We start from the raw sequence: 20,195 nt of genomic DNA, 5'->3' as shown, positions 1-20,195 counted from the left end.
CCCAAAATGCACAAGACATTGTCTGAATATAATGGAGTGTGTATGTGAAATACCAGTGAGAGACATCTCTGTTCTTGCATGATACTGCAATTTTCATGGGAAAATCTCTGGGAAGAATCTTTATTGGGGTCCTTTCCCCAGAGAGGAAGGGAGGGAAGGAAAGAAGGAAGGAAGGAAGGAAGGAAGGAAGGGAGGAAGGGAGGAAGGGAGGAAGGGAGGAAGGGAGGAAGGGAGGAAGGGAGGAAGGGAGGAAGGAAGGAAGGAAGGAAGGAAGGAAGGAAGGAAGGAAGGAAGGAAGGAAGGAAGGAAGGAAGGAAGGAAGGAAGGAAGGAAGGAAGGAAGGAAGGAAGGAAGGAAGGAAGGAAGGAAGGAAGGAAGGAAGGAAGGAAGGAAGGAAGGAAGGAAGGAAGGAAGGAAGGAAGGAAGGAAGGAAGGAAGGAAGGGAAAGGAGGAAGAGTTTGTCTTCAACTAGAAAGTCTCACCTCAACTTCTCAGGACAGATCCTGGATTGGATGAACTAGTGATCTCTCTGACAGTCTGGGATTCGGGAGACATGGGTTATTTTCTCTCATTCCACAAGCCTTTATAGTGTCCATGAGATTGCTTACGTATGTCTTGCATGTGAGATTGCTTGCAATTAGGAAGATGAGCTGGAAGTCCCTGAACTACTCTAGAGCGGGGAGTGTGCAATCATGGTCCTACTTATGCAAAGATGACAACTGGGATCCCAGAAGTGGCACAACTGTCTCAATGCAGCACTGCATGGGGAGGAGAGCTGGGAGCTGCTCATGCTTACACAACTCTGCAGCTTGCACTTCAGCCTTACATAAGTTATCTCTGTCCTGCAGTGAAGAAATCCAAGAAACATCTGATTCCCTTCTCTGTGCAGTCACAGAGACATTGATGTGAGCCACCTCTCCGCACATTAATGTAATAAAGGACATGTCTCCAGATTCAGGAAACCATACCTTGAAAATTCTAGTGGAAAGTACTCAAATCTCTTTCTTTTATTGTTGTTGTTGATATTGATGTTCAATTTAAAAACTTGTTGACTAACCCCAAATAGAACAGATTTTGTATACTGAAAGATGGGGAACTTTCTGAAAGCAAAAAATCTCCATAAATAAAATAGCAGGAAATAAACTGTGCAAGGTCTGCCCCTGACTTCTTTAGTGTTATTTTAACATCCATGTGGGAAAATGCTGTTACCCAAGGTAATGGTATGAGGTCATCCTTCAGTGAAGACGAATACATTTCTGTAAAGACCTTAAATCTTAGTTGTATAAAGTAGCAAGCTAACCCCGTTTTACTCTGATGAGGCATGGGTCCTATTTAATGACAAGTTCTACAGTAATGGTAGTCTCTCACATTTCTTGTGAAACGCATAGGATATATGGAGTTTTGGTCATTTTCCATAGCTTGACTATGCCATTCTCAGCTCAGATGGTCAACTACCTCAGTTTTAATCTAATATAATGGCTATAAAATGCAGTTAAATTTTATTTATGGATCAATACCTGTAACTTCATGTAATAGAAGAAAATAATATTATTTCCATTTGACTGAGATTCTGTTGGTGTGTGCACTGATTAAAATTACTTGCACAAACAATACAGTGGCAAAGTTCAATCTATATACTAAGTCTCAGTCTATAATCTTCCATAAGACAAATGAACTGAATTTGAGCAAAATAAATTGTTCTGAGCATTATTTAAAAAGTTCTTTCCATAATGATCTATAAAATGCTTTTTCCAAACACACTGTTTGTCTTTTTATTGCAAAAAGCCTCTGAAAGAACTCCTATTAAATAGAATTAACTTCCCATATAATGGTTTCATAAGATTTTTTTTTACTCCAAACTAACATAACAGGTCACTGTATGACAATGCCTCTTCAGCCACTTCACTTTTGATGCACTAAAACCTGCTACTTCAGTTTGTCTCTTTCTTCCATTTAAAAATAAGGCAAGTATTTACTCTAACATTAAAAACACACTACTACATCTTTCTTTTTTACCTGGTTAATCTCTTTAGATATCTGGCTTTTGATATCCACCAGACATGTTATGTTAGTTTGGGAATATCTATTTGTTTGCTATATAGAACTGTATTCTTTCATGAAAGCAGAACTGACTGTAGCATCCTATTTATCTAGCCACTGAAATATTCTGCTTAACTTGGCTCTAATTCATGCAGTAGTTACCTTATCTGGTTTTGGTTGGGGTTGGTTTATTTTAGGGTGTTTTTGTTTTGATTTGGTTTTTTTGGTGATCTACTGCACAAAATTGTAGCTGGGTAAAAGGAATATTGAACCTGTCTTTATTTGGCTCCAGCTGAAAACTGACTGAGCTTTTCCTGGCTTGCTTTTTTATTAAAAAACACCCACTGTAGAACAACCTATAAATAGGATGTCTTAGGATGACACTTTAAACTTAAAAATAAATTGCAATTTCGTCCAAATTTGTAAACAGATTTTTCTTCAGCATCCTAATATGAAAACCAGATATCAACAATGACAAATATAAGAGCATTCACAGATTCCTAGTGCCTGAGTTTCACTCAGTAAATAATTTTTATTTAAGAAAAACACATGTTTAATTGTGTGGCTTCAATTGTGTGTAGTTTTTCTTCCGATGGAAGCGTTGCATATGATAAAAAGAGAAGTTCAATTTTACTAATAAAAGAAAATTATTTCATTTTTCCAATTAAGAGCTCTTAATAAGCCCATAAACTCCATTCCTCAGCATATACGTTTTTCGAAGTATTAAACGTGGTTGCCTTGAAATATTCACACTTGGATGTGTTCATTTGCATTATTACATTTAGAAGCCTTGGGGCTTTATCACTTCCTTTTCTTGAAATGGCACAGTAATAAGGAAAAGTGGTTATGCTTATCACCACCCATCAGTCAAACACCTTCTATATTAACAAAACATAATTTTTTCCACTCAATGAATGGGTGTGTGATGTTTCATACACATGTCAATATTAGTATTACTTTGCCTGGTGAAGAAATCATTTTATTTAACGGGATGACTGGAAGTAAATGAGGAGAAATTCCCGTTTACACTTTAATGAGCAGGGACAATGCAGCATGTCAAAACCATGCATTCACTATAATTTAAGAGTAAAAGTCATACCATTTTATACAAACAAACCATACCACATTTTAAGTTTCTTGAACCTCACAAAAAATCACTGTATAGTAAGGCCTGTGTATATGTTTCCTGGACTAATGTTTAATATCCTAAGTAGTCTTCAAAAGGAAATCTCAACAAAGAAGAAAATAAGCAGATCACCTGATGGTTTGATATTGAAAAGATAATCTATGTATCTATGACAGCCTCTTTCATTAGCTTTTGATCCTGTCAAACAATAAATATAACCTTTAACCTTGTATATGTAATGAATAAAACTTGAACCTACACTGTCTAATCAAATGAGAGGTCCAATATATCCCACTGCTACGGCACATTCCATGCCTGTGAACCCTGGTTTTAAATCTAAAACTATATGTTAAATGAAAAAAAAACAAAAAGCTTTGAGAACAAAATTTCCAAACACCTCAAAGAAAAAGGACAGAGGAATTTTCAGACTAATATTTAAATCCAGTTGTTCTGAGAGAACAAGTAACATCTGGATTTAAAAATACCACAATAAGGAGTGCCACATAAAACCAGAATGAAGTGGAATGGTTACACATTCAAGATGACTTTGCACAAATGTAAATATTTAAGTTTGGACTAAATGCAAAAGGCACATGTTTTACTCCGTTTACTGACATTGTAACAAGACAAATGCCTCTAATTTAATCTCCAAAAACATATGAATTGCATTTGATATGTATGTTCACTCAGGAGTTGTGATATCACAAAGGTGCTGTATCTTATTTTATACAGAAAGCCTAGAAGCAAAAGATTTAAAAATTTGAAAAATCGTGTAGTCAATTATCAGATTGACACTGGAATATTGTAGAAACTTTGAGCAAGAATATACAAAATATTTTTTAAAAGTTAGATTTAGCATCTACATTTATTTAACTACAGAAACTCTTTTAAACCAAGAAAACAAAACATGGCAGGTGACTTCTCTTTTAATGTCATTGTTTTTGTGTGATTTTATCATACATGCAATAGTGTTAAAATTCTAAATAATTTCAAAATATTGTTTGGCTATTAATTGCTAAATATCAAGGACAGAAGCTTTGTGAAACTTTTACAGAATTTACAGGGAGACAGAAGGTCAGGAACTGACAAAGGAGATTTTATCCATCAACAGTTTAGCTGGAGGCTCTGATCTGCTGGAGGATCAAATCTGCAGGAACATGTCTCCATTTCAGAGCAAAATCTGACAGAAAGAAGTTGCTCCTCATGGAAAGGATACTGTGTGGACCTGCCCCAGAGGTCTGGATAAGGTTTGATAGCACAAACTCCTTCAATATTGTTAACCATAAATTACTAACTCCTGCTTTTAAGCACCAGGCTACTCAGGATTCACCTCCATGAAAAGAAAAGAAAAGAAAGGACTCACAGATACAGGACAATATCGAAAATGAAAACAGAATTGAAAAGGTAGTGTCAGAAACATTCAAATTTTTAAAATGTTTTGCTCATAATGAAAAAATTGAAACAGGATGCAAGTAACACCTAACAGCCCAAGTCAGGCATTCCATATTAACCGACCACTGCATTTTAAAATAAATCATTAAACTATTTTTCCTTTTAAAACCATGGTGAAGTGAAAGCTATCAGATATTATGGTAATAAACACTGTAAAAAATTGTCAATTACAACCCTTTTATCCTGAGGAATTCCACAACACTTTAGAGGTTTTGCATGTGTATTTTCATACATCCATGGGATAAATGGAGCCCAGATATTGCCAGAAAGAAAAGGTCATTTCCCTTGACTAGTTCTGTGTAGGTTTTTCAGTGGTCAAAACCCTAGCTGTTCCACAGGGAACCATCAACAGCTTTTGGTAAATTTTCAAATTGGCAAGAAAAGGTGCACATTGCATGGATTCTTGATGAAAAATAAATAGCCATGGACTTGATTTTACATTTCCTTTTCAGGAGAGCGCTAATAACAGTACAGTGATACTTTATAAGCTATACATGCACTAATGCCATAATGAGTCTTTACTAACTGACAAGGAAAACCTCTCTATTCAGCTATCACACTACTTCCTGCAGCAATTACATATTTTAGTAGATTACTGTAAAAATCTGGATTGAACCAAACTAAATACCTAGCAAAAAGACTCATGAGACACTGTCTAATCTTGCACTTCACCACATGCAGTGCTATTAATACTTACAGAAAGTGAGTTTGAGAGATTTTGAAAAGTGTAAGTACCTTAATGAAAGGTTTATCTTTCCGAACAACTCTAAACCAGCAATACTTTTATACATGCTAGGGAACAAGCCAGGGCAGAATGATCACAGGTCTTTTTTTCAGTCACATCTGTGGATCTTTTATTGTTCTTGGCACACATTACAATGGTGTTACAGAACTGAAAAACACATTTGTGGAACATACCTATAATACTGTGAAAGGTCAGAAGTTTTACATAACTTAACGGAAGTATCAAGCAATTTAATTCCTTTTGAGGCACACTGCGAACGTACCGTAAATTCAGGGTTTATTTGCTTATTTATTTTTTTATTTGTCCAAGGGAAAAAAGGGAGTGTAAACTGAGGTGTCTCTATCCACTATTATGAATTCAAGTCCTACTCAAATTATTCTGGACGTCTTACAAAAGCAGGTTTCCAGGAATGGTTACAACACATCTGGAGGTACTGCAAGCACACTCTTTCCAGCAGAGATGAAACTGTCAAATATCCAGGGCAGGATGTCTCCATTGCTCCCCAGGATGTGTGCTTGCAGGGAGAGGAGGAAAGAAATCCAGACTTAAAGCATAAAGCCCAGAAACACTCATGTCTGCCCAGCAGCAGAAGGGAATGCAGGGTCTGCAGCACAGGACTGCAGAACAGGCCTTGGGGGTCATTTTCCCTCTCCAGCCTCACTCCTAAAGGCAGTGAGTGACAGCTTCCTGTGGTTTTGAGCCTCAATCAATTTGTACAAGCAGCTCCCCCCTCTTGGCTGAGGAGCTGTGGTAAGGATGCAAAAAAGCTGACATACCACACAACAGAAACCTCACACTGGGGGTGTTGCAGAACTATTCACTATCTTGCCACCTTCATTGGCAAGACAGTGCATACACTTTCTTAGTTGGTACCAGATTGCAGCCAGGAATGATAACTTCCCACAACTCAGTTTCAAGACCTCTTTTTTGTCTTTGTTCTAGCTGGCCGAAAGTAGAGCCCCTCCATATGTTTCTGCTATGCTTGGCCAGGACAGACCTTCTCTGCAGTATGTTAATACAACCAGAGTACCAGAGCTGGGTATTGAAGACAATGTGGTGCCTTTAGAGAAAAGAAAAATACTTGGAATTTTTTATTATAAAGCACTAAGTGCCAAAATCAGATTGGATGGAAAAACCCCAACAAATAACAATAAGGATGAGATACTCCAGGATCTAAAATACAAAACATCCCTTTATTAACTATTAAATCAAAAGAAGAAAGAAGATGCTGATACTATATTACTATTCTAGTCACCGCAAAATACAGCGAAATATTAGTCCAAGTTTTTCATTTCCAAAGGATCAGCTTTTATAAGCTAAGAGACATAATTAACGGGATTAAGCAATCTGATGCACTCCTGTTCCATAAGTCAGAAGGTATAGAGAAGTTGAAGATTTGGAACCAGACAAATTAGGCACATGGAATTAGCATAATGTAGAGATTCAGTATAAAATAATTCTAAAACAGAAAGGCTATTTCAGACTTTTACGAGTTTAAGATAAAGACCTTACTTAACCAGACTCTAAATATAAAACAAAATATCTTTCTAAAAGGGTTGGCTGACAGTTCTTTAACAAAAATGAAGCTTACCTTTGAAAGATCTCTGAAGTTGCCTGGAAGGGTCAGATCTAACTCTTCAGACTCATAGTTTGTTAAAACCCACGGAAATACAGGGTATTGGTTCAGATCATTGTACGTTCGTCCTATTGGAAAGGAAAGTTTTAAGAATTAGGAAATAGTGTCCAGTTGTCCAACTAGAAAAAAAATCTAGTGGTTACATTTATTGCATCACATGTTCCCAGTTCCCACCACTTTGACAGAATAAGGTATAAATCTTACAGACAAAGGCAGAATTTAGATGCATTTATGTTAAACCAGAAGTCAACATACAAACTGAAATAATATAAAAAGCACAGTATCTTTTAAGATCAACTAAAAGGTACCATGCCAATAAACACTTTATTTTTTATTTCCATTAAGATATTTTTATAGCATGAATGTAGAAATTCAAAAGAACTAGACTGTTACTTTTCTAGCAAGTTTATGAAGTAACATAGCTGGCAAAGATAAAATGAAACTCCAAGTAGCAAGGGGGTAAATTTGAAGTTTGCAAATATAATTAAATCCTAGATAGTCCATGCTAATCCATCACTCCCTATGGTTCTTCTTCAATGAAGAAATGGTGAGATTCCATGGCAACTATGGAATCAAAGTGATGAAAGTAAAGTTTGCTGTAACATTATTTTTTTAAATCACTTTGAAAATTACAAAACAGTTCTCCAGTGTAAAAGACAGAGCTGACTACCCCAGGCCACTCCCTTCAGTCATGAAAGAAACACTGCTGTCATACCTACAGCTCCAATGTGCAAAAACCATCTTTGAATACCATTTCAAAAGAACAATTTGCAACTGGAATGAACTAAAAATTACGAGTTCAACACAAAGAAAAGTGTGTTTGGGAAAGGCTGGTTTTTTTGTATTCCGTAGTATTTAGTAGAATCCAACATTTCAGTGATAAGACAAATGAAATCTCTTAGTACAGAACTGTCCATCCTATTGCTATAGTGAGAACCACGCAATATGCAACACGAGTCTTCAAAAATAAAATCAGGTCATAAATACATTGTGTGTATTTATATAATATAATTAGGAGACTGAAATAATCCAAGTTAACAATTCCCAGTCCTGCGGTAGATTTACAGCCCTGTCTCAATAACTGCTTCCTTCCAGATTCTGGACAGATTCCTGGGGTACAAAACCCGACACAGGAAAACACAGGCTTCCTTGTTCTGAGCAGTAGTTGCAATTCTCCACAAAAATCAGTTCTGCTTTAATGAAATGTGAAACTTTCACTGCTCTACAAACACCTTATTTTTTCAACAGAAGGTGATGAACTAAAAGCATGTTTTTATTTTGTACATAGTTTCACTGAATACAGAAGTGCATATTCTTAATAATTGTGCACCTCATTTTTACACTCCGAAAAAATAGATGTTCACAATAATTTTTAAAAAAAAAAAATTAAGGTGCAAATACAACTTTGTCAAACAAGCTACTCCAGCACTGTGTGCTACATACACAATAAAAATGGATAGAACCAGAACCACTTCTTCTTTAATATCAACAATGAATGAATTAATGAACAAATGAACAAATGAATTAATGTAAAATGACTTTTGGACAGAACAAGAATGTAAACCAAGAAGTATACCAGAATTTATCCTTGTAAGGGAGGAAAAGGAAAGGTATTATCTGATAGAATTTTTATTATTTTAGACTTTTAGGAGGAGGCTCAATATGTTTTTGAAGGAAGACAATTCTGTCTCATTTTATACAACCATCAAATCAGAATATTATTTTCCTCATTGGCAAGGGTTTAATTGCATACAACTTGTAAAGTTTCTTGAGATTATCGAATTTAGGGTGCTTTAAAATATGGCCTCTATAAAACTTCATATAACAGCTTCATACAATAAATGTTTTTCTCACCATCAGAATCTTCAATTAAGTTAACAGAAGAGCATGCAAAAGCTTCCACAATAGAAAGACATTTGTATTTATGCAGAGGGCAGACTAAAATAACTTTGAGATCCAGGAAGAGAATGACTGAGAGGACTGTCGTCTATCACAAAGCATAAACAAAAATGAAGATTCTTCAGAATCAAATTTGTATGGAAAAGAGTAATAAAAAACTTCAACTATAACCATTTAATAGAAACATTTAAAAAGTGAGACCATCCTTTTGCAAAATTTTGGAAGGAAATGTATAGGGTCACACAAAATTACTTTTAGTTTTGGAATTGAAATCTTTTCACATTGTGATTTCATTTAATTTTGACACATACTTAATTCATTGCATATCAACTCAATTTCAATCTTCAGTCAAGATTTTGACGGTTTGTTCCCCTTGCATATGAGAAAATCATAAATATGTGAACAGAGCAAGGAAAAAGCAATCCTAAGCCTTGCTGGTATATTGAGTACTCTTTTGTTGAGGGGTTACTTATAGTATAGATACATGAAAAAATTATCATGTGACATTAGCACCATGTCAGAACACTGCAGTAACTCCTCTGTGCAGTTTTTTACTCCACAGTGTGAGATAATTTGAAGCAGCTTCTCTCTCAGCTTAGGTAGGATAAGTTGCAAATAATGAAGCCTTCAAGATTACGTATTTGGTAAATATAAGTCTTGTGAAAAAAACAAACATATTCTCTCCTACTTCAATTTTTATAAAACATGTTTTATTTATGAAGATAATAACTACTAAGAATACCTCTTAATTTGTTTAATAAAAAAATTAGTGATTTATTTTTCTCTACTAAACAATTTGCTCTTTAATATCAACAAATAAAACTGACCCAAGAAGATGAACCTAATTTAAATTGCGAAAGGAGACCAAACCTACGAGGTAAGACCACACATCTGTACTTAACTGAGCAGAGGACAGTGATATAGGCCTATAATGGGATTACAAATCCCTAATTCTAAACATGCATAAATATTAGTGGTTTCACTTTATTAGAAATGCTGTCCTGATCTGTTCTGGTTTCACAATTGATTATTTTCAGAGTAAAGTCAGCAGATTAATATACTTAGCCATCTCATCAATAGTCTGGTGCTTCCAGCAAGAATTATTTGGTCCTTTTTTTAGCTAAATAAATATAGAACATAAACCTGTATGACTATTGGTAGTCCCTATACCTTTTCAGAACCTTCAGATTTCCCCTCAAGTAGGCTTACAGAGATTAATATTAAAGGCTGAATATTAAATACAGCAAGTCCTGTGACACTAATCTACTTGAACAATAAAAATGAGGCATAGTAAATGAGATCTCAGAAATACTGGATATGTTTCTTCATTAAAAAAAAAAAAACCAAACCTTTTTAATTAAACCATCCAATTTAATGTTTTTATATGGCACTTTAGTTTCTAAGGTAAAGTGAGCTAGAGACAGCTGACAAAGAAATTATAACTGCAATTCCTTGGTGAAAATGTTAATGACAGCAAAATATTGTTTAATTAGATGATTGCAGCATCTGGATTAACACTCTTTAAGAGCGATGTTCCTGTGCTTGTCTGCTTCTTCACACTTTACAGACATTTTGTCATCTCTAGGTCATTAGGAAAGAATTTTTAATGATTTTTCTAGAAGTAAGTAGTTCGAGTTACATCTAATTAGATGACAATAATAAGCCCAACACATGCAGTAGCTAAATATATACATAATTAACCAGTGAGGGCTTGTACATCACAGAGTAAAAAAGTGGAAAATGCTAAACAGGCAAAAAAAAAAAATGGTGAGGGAGAAGAAGTTCATCTGAATTTATTACCTAATTGAGGATGTAATTTTTTTCCATAAACCTTTAAAAATAATCCCTTTCCACTACAAGAAATTACTCAAAAATTATGGATGCAATTATTCTTCATCTCTTTTAAAAGCAGTGGCATGTAGGATTTAAAAGAATTAAAATTCCAATAAATACAAATGCAAGCACACATTCAGTATACTGCAATTTGAAATCAAACAGCAGAAATTTGTTAAATACTGAGAAATACATTTGAAATCTTGACTTCTAGCTAAAACAGTGAGCACTGTAATGATATTAAAAAACAACTTCTTGTTCCCACTCCTCTTGATACCTTTTGCTGTAGTGGGATTACTTCTAAGCATTCTTTGTAATAATCTTTTAATGGAGAATAGTAAAAATTGCTTGTTTCCTGTATCACCCAGAGGGTTCAGTTGACAAATATGCTGGTCCCATGCAGAGAAGACAATTAGTATAATCACAGCAAAACCAAAAGGATTCCTGAGAATGAAGCAGGTAGAGGGAGGAGGGGGGAGGTGACCAGGAAGACTTATGTCTACACAGCCAGGACAAAAACCAGGGGCAGGGAGAGTATAACACTAAGACTGATTGATAAGTAGCAGAGTGCAGTGTTTACCTTTGGGAGGAAAGCCCAGAGCTGTAAACATGATGAAATATGCTCGAGCCAGAAAAGAGGGCAAGAAAGAGGTGAAGAGCTTGGAAACAGAAGAGGGAGGTAAGAAAACAGCTGATTAGAGGGCCAGAGAAACAGGTTGAAACAAGGCTTTAGAGAGTTTCGAAGATGGAGAGAGATTTTGAGCTGAAATTGCAATGAGACATTAGGCCAACACAAGTGCCAGCAATCACACTTAGGATTGGATAGGAAATTATCTAGAAAGAGAGATCTTTGAGAGCTGAAGTAGAAAGTTATTAAGTCATGAGCACAGATCACAGCAGAAACAATAAAACTAAACATGAAGCATGCTAATGTTTCTAGGGGGTAATAGGATGATGTAAGAATTAGAGAAAACATTATATAATGATGGATTTTTTCAAGAGGATACTTCAAAAATTAAGGACATATAGAACAGGCAGGGGCCATGCTTCTCAGGACAGACATACCAGCAAACCAGTGAGAGATTTAAGGAGAGATTCAGATCTTTATCCATGTTCAGTGGTCCTGTTGTACAGAGACCAATCAGTGTAATTAACAGCATTAATAAACAGGCAAAGGACTTCTTGTGGGAAAGGACCCAGCTGCATGATGTCACAATGAGAGAAATAAGCTGGTGTCAGAACTCTCACGTCTGAACATCACTCTTCCAAGGCTACTGCTTCTTGTGTAATTTCAGAGGAGGATCACAAGAAAACATGAGTGCTTTCTTACACTTTTTAGAGGGCTAGAGACTAATTAAGCACCATTGTAAGAAAAAAAAAGACAGCTACAAAGAATGGGCAAAAGATGTACTAAACCACTTTGTTAGTGGACCTCTATTTGGATGAGCAGAAAAAACTGAAGCGACCTTACTTATCACCTACTTACCAGCAGATAATCCACAATTCTTAAGTGTCAAACCTTCATGTTTCTGACTAAACTACAGCTCAGATTTGCTGAATAAGCCAGTAGGAGCTTAATGGCAACATGAATTAAAAAAAAAAAAAAAAAAAAAAAAAAGAGTATGGATACTTTTCTCAGTAGCTGAAAACAATAATACCATTAGAGAATAGAGACGCTGCTTAAATAAACAGTTATATTCTAAAACTAGGTCATTGCTGCTACACTAACAATTACTGGCAAAGAAGTTGTAACTTATAAGGAATAATTTCTTATGGAATGTCATTACAAAAGAGTATAATTAGGATTGTAATTGGAAATTAGATTTCCAAGAAGAAAGAAAAGAAAATACATTTTTACTTAGGAAAGGAGGTCACAAGTATATTCTGTACTCTATTTTTGTGTACAAAATAGAAAACCCTGTATTTTCTTCTGTCTGCTGAGAGTCCTGTCTACAGCGCATATAAGATTTTGTGCCTGTTTAATACAGGCGTATTTGGGCAGTTATCAAAACCAGGGCAACAAGTTAGTAGAGGTTCTTTGCTCCCAGTACTCTATCTCTGTTAGAGTTATTAATTTTGTTAGTGCTTCATCAGAAAATATTTGTTGTAAGGGGAACATTTTTGAGGACTACCTTTAGAGAACTAGAGATATGGTTGTAAAAGCAGGGGTGTCACTCAGAGCTTCCTCAAAGCTCTCAGTCCTGCAGTTTCCCAGATCTCAGGCCCTGGTGGTACAAGGCCATGCAACGGTGGAGCCAGGATCAGCTTAGGGATGTGAAAAGTTCTAGATTTTCTAATAGTTTTCCAAGATTTCTCCCCCACGACTGGACTTTGAGCTCATGTGCACTCTGATGTGGGCGGGTTTCTGGCTTGCCAGGAACTTCATGAGATTCTTTGCAAATACACCCAAGTACTTAATGATTTTTTGGAACTGAGCTTTCTAGATGAAATGCAGACTTCATTAAAACTACAAAACCTGGTTGATCCTCCAAAAAATAACTTGAGGGGATTTTTAGCTTCTGTCAAAATTTGGAAAACTTTGGGTTTTGCTCCAAACTGGAATAAAGAGCTTATTGTCATGTATAGAATTGTCTGTTGGGTTTCAGTCATCTTTCATTCTCTGATGTTATTTTCAGAAAAGGTTTAGTGTGTGTCATTGGCAAGTTCAGCTACCAAGGATAAATTTTATTCTAATTTTTTTAAAAATCACATACTGGTAAAAAATTTTATGAGATCATAGACAATGCTGTGAAATGAGCAAGGCATCCTATGCAATTAACCAATGAGATTACATGAACAAATGAGATTTACCTGTAAGAGATTGATACCAATATACCTGCTACAAATTAAATGCCTTGAGTCAGAGAGAGAGACTCCTAGGGATAGTGACCAAACAGTTTTTTCAAATAGGACAGAAATTCATGGACACACACCAAAAATAATAGACAGTAATACTTCAAACCGTGGCCATAACAAGTAGTACTTGGAATGCTAATATGAAACTATGCTGTTAGAAGGCAGATGAGTGACACTAAATGATCTTAAGAGAATTCTGTCTCGTGCAATCACCCCAACTGTTCAGCCACAAAGCCTGCCCAGCAGTACTAGTATCAAACAATAGGTCAAAAAATATTTTTGTTGAGACCTCTGAGATATTCTGTGGGAATCTGTTCAGGCTGATATTGTTAACTGATTGATATGTCACTGCAATTTCTAAATTACTTTAGACATAAGGCTGTCTTCCAGGTTTGGATGCTTTGGTGAGGTACCTAAAAATAACCTTGGAGTTTTAAACTGATTTTTAAAAAAAATAATATTAAAAAAAAAAGCCTATCTCTTGTCTACTCTCATTGAAAGAGCTTAAATTCACTGCTTACAGAAGAAATGAATACATAAAAAGGAAATTACCAGCAAAGGATAGCTCTGTCGATAACGTGTTGGACAAGGACGGAGGGGACCTAGACTAACTTCCCAGTTCTCCAGTAAATCCTCCAGGTTCAGGTGAGGCAGGCAGGGAGCCAGCAAGGGTCTGCCTGCATTTCCTCCTCACTGGAAGGGCAGCGGATGTGTGAGAGGCACAAAGCAGCTGGAGACAGGCCAGTGTCCAGAAGCAGGATAGCAGCATTCTGGCATTGCACCAGAGGCAATAAACGCTCAGCAGGGCTCCTTCCTCCAGCAGAGATCTGCGGGACTGCAGCTAAAAGGCTTGGGAACCAAGCTGGTGAGCCTGCACTGGACTTCACCATATGGACTTTCCAGCCCAGATCTCCAGTAGTTTCAGGGATTCTGCTTTTTGCTCCACTGCACAAGGTAAACATGCCCTCAGATTTCCAACTGTTCAGTGGTAACACTTCTGTATCACACTGGGATAAGTTGATGACACATTTATTAACATCCATAAGACTGGATGCACGAAAGGTGACTACCATCCAAGCACAGAGGCCAAAGCCTGAGGGTTCAAAGCAAGTGAGTTTGACAGCTCCTGAATTCTGCCACTGCCCTACTGGGAAGAACACAGTGACTGTCCCCAGACTGGTCAGCATAACGAGTGCTACCTTTGGGCTTCACACTTACACGTGTCTTATGTCTGGCCTGAGTATAACCTCGAGCATAAGAGTCAGGACCAAGTTAAGATGAGAGTTGTAACACTGGAGTACAAAGTGATGCCTGGTAGAATTTAATTCAGGTTATTTGGGTTTCAAATTAAAGCTCACTGAAGTGAAATGTCTGTATGAGGCTCTCCACAGGCAGGTTCATAAGCAGCATGTGTGCTACAGGCAGGAATCATAATAGCAGACAACCTCCTGGAAATCTCTGTATATGGTGTAGAAAACTGCTGCTTTTTACATTTAAAATTAACACTGGAGTTAACACATAGAAAAGGGAAAGGTGAAAGGAATAATATCTTTCTGAATGTTTAATTAATGACAATTGCCAGAAAAGCTCTTCTTTTGCCAATAGCAAATGGATGTCTGTGGCAGTTATTCCTCATTTTAAATACCTAATCTGATATTATATTTCCTCTCAAAGAATTATATGAGAAAAGATGCCGTAATTTAATCATACCACAATCCAGGTGACATCTGTACTAGGCAGAATACTGTTGTTATTCTGCTGTCTAGTTGCTGTTGCTGAGAATGATGAAGTAGCAAAATTACATTTTCCCATTATTATTTCCAGACACTCTCTGGCAATGGTTTGTTGACTCTAATAAAGCTTCAGACAAAGCTGTCAGCAGAGGAAATGGCAGAAGGGGAGCAAGAACAGCCTTCACAGCAATACATGAATCTAAAGTCTCTGTGATAGGTTGTGCATTTTTTGATAAAATTTAATGTGTGTGTGTTTCAGAATATATCACAAAGCTGTAGCTGCATTCTGAAGGGGTAAATGTATTCTATCAAGTCACCTTGCTTAAGACCTTGACAAACATAAATATATTAGGAGGGATTAAAGAGCCAGAAGCCTTACCTGCTATAGTATTGAGGAACATCAAGTATTCAAAGTTGGATATCTCCCGTCTCTGCCAGCGCTGAGTCATGTTGGAGGATTTATAAAGTTGTCGGGGTGTGGCCAGAGAGATCCTCCTAGGAAATACATTTGAAGAATGTTTTTTTTAAGTCTCATTAAGTGTTAAGATGTAGGGCAACATTTTTATTGTAATTAATTTCAGTTTCTCTCAGAGGCTTTTTTATTTAATTTAATGAAAACAAGAAGACACAATTACCCTTATTTGAGAAATGGCCTAAAATTAGGAGCTATATTTTATCTTATCACTTCTACAGCAATGCAATAAATCAGAATAATATATTTTGTGGTTTATTTTATTCTGAATCTGGTTAAAAGACTGGGATTTAAAGAAACTGCAGACCTCCTGGTGCCAGGTTTGTCCAGAAGGAATGAAAGAGGAATACTATTTCCCTGTTTCAAAAGGATATATTGAGATAAGTTCATTAATGTGAGTGAGTGATAGATTAAAGTGACATATACTTCCAACACACAGGTTCACTGTATTTATTACTCAATTTGTGCACGTCCTCTACGGTCAGCTACCCATGATTCTTTCATATATTCCAGTAAGCCTGAAGGTTTCTATTTATAGCCCAGTTTCTGAAAGAAACAAATTTTACTCAGTTATCTGCTCACACGTTCATCTGCCTGTGTCTTCATAATGACTTCTAAATTGCATTTCATTCAAATTTGGAAGAGGAGCAGAAGCTTCAATGATACTCAACTTCCACACATTTTTTGAAACATTCATGACTGGATGAGGGAGAAGGAATCAAACCAAGGAAGAGAACAGCAGTAAACCTCAACTCTTCTAGATTCAATTTGACAACATCGCAGTAACAAAATAACATGCACCAAGTCTTAAATTCGTCATTGTATATACTGTCCCTGACTGGCAAAATATAGGCCACTAGAGTCAGTGTAGACTAATGCATTAAAGAAAAAAAATCTGCAACAGGCAGAAGCAGTTTGATTGTTCAAAACTCATTTCTAGAGAAAGAAGTTCTTGCCTGAAAAAACAGATAGACAAGGAAACTTTTAAAAGGAAAATAAATTCATCTCCTCAGATACCTGTTTTAAAAGAAATTTAAATCTTAGAAATGTGTTAAAATAGGGAAATGTTTATACCCATTAGGAAAAAAAAAAAAAAAAGAAAATTCCTAATGCCTAGTCTGAATTCAGTGAATTTCAAGAATATCTGTAATAGTATTTACATAACTTATCAAGACTAAATAGGGACACTTAATGCTTCAGCTTTCTGTTGCACCCTGTGCACACTGTGTGTTATTTCTAGACTCTGGAAGGTGAGTATCTTCTTAAAACTTAGTCATACACAAGATAGATGTACATACCCCTAGAGATGCAAGGGTGCATGAGTATTGGTATGCAGTTGGACTGTGCAGTTATTACAATTATTTGTCTAAATTGCCAGTGTATAAGTTGTCAACGTCTGCCATATTTCAGCTTACAAATTGGGCATACAAAAATGACCATGCAACTGTATTTACCCAAATAACAGGTCTTGCCAGCTTGGCTAGCCTTATTTTACAGTAGACTATATGATACCAAAAGTTTATAAAATACACTTTACTAGTACACAGGAGACAATGTAAAATATTTTAAAGGTGTTTCTATAATGCTTATGAAACAGTTTATCTAAAGAAATATCCAAATGTAATCATACTTAATACTTCATTTTATAGAATAACAACTTTTTTTACAGTAGAACTCTCAAAGATATATGGTTTCCAGTAAATTTTTACTAATGCTACATATTAATTAATAAACACAGAAAATAAAAATATTAAAGAGATCATTAAATTTTCAAAGCACTTCTGTCACAGACCTTCTGTTCCTCCCATGGCAAAACAATATTTATATAGCATTACAGCTTAGTAGCTACTCATAGACTTTATTCACAAGCTCCTAGGGAATCTCAAAACATCTATAAACTGTCAAGTGCTGGACTTTGCATTTGAATCACTGATTTGAGTGAACTCTACAGAAAATCAAAATATACTAAAAACATCCTTATTTTTTCCATATCTACAGTGTTCGAAAGATTCACATTTTTTTCAGCAAAAACTGGAAGAAATTATGCACAATAAATTGGTTCCACACTTGCTTGTTTCAGCTAACACAGGAAGACCCACTGTTTTCTGTTTTGCTAAAACCACCCAACTTTGATCAAACCATTTCTTTCCTCAATATGCCATCACCAATATGAAGATGCACAAATGAATGTGCTTCCTTTGCTTCTAGAAAATCATGGAATATCTAGTCAAAATGTGAACTCTGATGTACAACAGAATGAGCCAATTTTTCATTTTTTATACAGTTAAATGTATTTAGAAAACAATTCATGCCATTTTGGTGAAGGAAGGGATGTTATATATCCCACATGTGGAATGTGACACACTCCCTATCACAATCACTTTTAATTTAGTTAGCTACAATGCAGTCTCTTACAAGGAATATTTAAGTACCTTGCACCTGCATGATGTTATATGTTGTGTTGCTCCTGTTCAAAGAAAAGAAGACTTGGAAAAGTAATTTCCCAAGGAAAGGCAAGAAACTCACCAACATTCATTTTTAATCAAAGTTCTAGAAAGGGTTCTATACTTTGATGGCATAAAATCTTAGTTTTTCTACCTCTCTCCCTTCACAAAACTCAACCTCTGCAACCAGCTTTATTGAGATCTGGAAATTCATCACCAAGCTGCTGACATGGCAGAGCAGAGCTGATGTTGAATATAGTTACTGTAACAGTAGACTTTTTTTTTCAGAAAAAAAAATCATTTCAATTTCTTGGTTTATTAACTGAAGACATTGTTTTCTCTAATGCATTAATAGCCCACAGAATTTCAGTGCGAGGTATCAGCATGTTTAGTGGTGAAGACACCATATCTTTTACCAATTCTTTGATCTCTAAACGCTACAAAACCATCAGGCAGCCCACAGTTGGTTTCTGAGCTCTGATGTTGCCCTCAATAGAAAGACATCAGTAAATTACACCTCAGATGTTAGAACCATAAAAAGTAGTCTGATAATACCATGCTAAAAACGTGGATACTACTCTACCTATGTAGAATAATATGGAGCTGCAGAAGTTAAAAGACACAGCACTGTCTGCCCAGTTTATCATTTGGCAAGGTCATAAGGAAACTACAATCAATGTAACATGTTTCAGGAACAGTGCAAATGCATTTATCAAAGACAGACTAATTTGATTACCAAATCAGACTGAACTCTTCAACATGTGACTGATTTTAAGGATGTAATTACTTCTTTGTAACATTAAGCACAGGGTTGAACTCTGTTGAATCAAAGCATTAAACAGGTTGCTTGGAAAGGCAGCAAAGAGGCAAACTGAAAACTTGCTCTGAACAGCAGGTCTATAAAGTCTTAGGAAGTCATAATTGTTCACCTGCTTCTAATCCTTTGAGCCATTAGATCATAAATATTTCTATTTACTTCTATTTCCTTGTACCTTTTTAAATCACAGGATTTCACCAAGGAAACAGAAATACACTTAAAAGCCATTTACTGCATCAAAAGTAATTTACGTCTTTGGAATCTTCCCATCATGAATGCAAGCCTTTATACTACTGTAATTAGGCAATATTACTGTAATCTAGGCAATGTTTATCAGAGTCGTATCAGAGAGGAAATATTACTTGCCTAAATGGAACTAAAGAACTTAAGCAAAACAACCAGAAAGGTTTGCTCTTGTTAAGATACTTTAATGTTCAACTTAATCTGGAAAATTGATGACAATAAAAGGATATTTTTTTCTCAGTATAGCAGTTCATTTTAGTTACTCAGCATAATTTCTCCTTATTTTAGTTATACAAATAAGCATAATTTTAAAAATTAGCAATCCAGAGTCAATGTATTCATAGGAATGAAAACTATATTCTAACATCAATAAAAGACTGACTACAGAGCAGTTATAGAGCCAGATTTCCCCTCCATTACTCCACTGCAATCCTACTGAAGACAATAAGAGTATGTAAGCAGGGGAAAAAAGAAAAAAAAAACCATGATTACAGAGTCTTTATTGTGCATAAATCATACCATGATTACACAAAAAAAAGAAAGAAAAATAACTTTGCTATCATATGCCAAACACATTCTGAAGGCTAGTAAGCTCATTTTCGATTCAAATTGAACTTTAATCAAAAAGGTATGGAAATAACTGCATATTATATTGAAGCTGAAACTTTTCTAAATAATTATATATCAACAAACTTTTTCAGACAATTATTCACTGAATAATGCACAAAGGATATGAATTTCAAAAGTAAAAAATGTCACTGTAAATATGAAATTCTGATTGAGAAATTTGCATTTTGTTTGTGCTAGAACATGTGGCCATTTCTTTTCAGAAAAGAATAATATTTCTTTCCATTTAGAGACAGCATTTCCTCTAACTTTAGGATATGGAAGAACAATGC

The 20,195-nt window shown here is 35.6% G+C and overlaps 1 protein-coding gene across 14 annotated transcripts in view; it reads right to left on the bottom strand.

Annotated features, from left to right (window-relative positions):
* The window catches only part of NBEA (neurobeachin), a 471,232-nt gene that overhangs the window by 79,335 nt on the left and 371,702 nt on the right, over window positions 1-20,195 (bottom strand). For all 14 annotated transcript variants that reach the window (XM_033085485.1, XM_033085506.1, XM_033085530.1 and 11 more), the window contains 2 exons: window positions 15,700-15,815; window positions 6,955-7,067 (listed from right to left, as the gene is read on the bottom strand). In XM_033085485.1, coding sequence (XP_032941376.1) covers window positions 6,955-7,067; window positions 15,700-15,815 — 229 coding nt within the window. The remainder of the gene's footprint in view (window positions 1-6,954; window positions 7,068-15,699; window positions 15,816-20,195) is intronic.

Source organism: Catharus ustulatus, chromosome 2 (genome assembly GCF_009819885.2).
Source record: "Catharus ustulatus isolate bCatUst1 chromosome 2, bCatUst1.pri.v2, whole genome shotgun sequence".
In the NCBI taxonomy this organism is placed as follows: Eukaryota; Metazoa; Chordata; class Aves; order Passeriformes; family Turdidae; genus Catharus; species Catharus ustulatus.
Note: the sequence above shows the minus strand (reverse complement) of the source record. Positions and strands in the feature narration are given on the sequence as shown.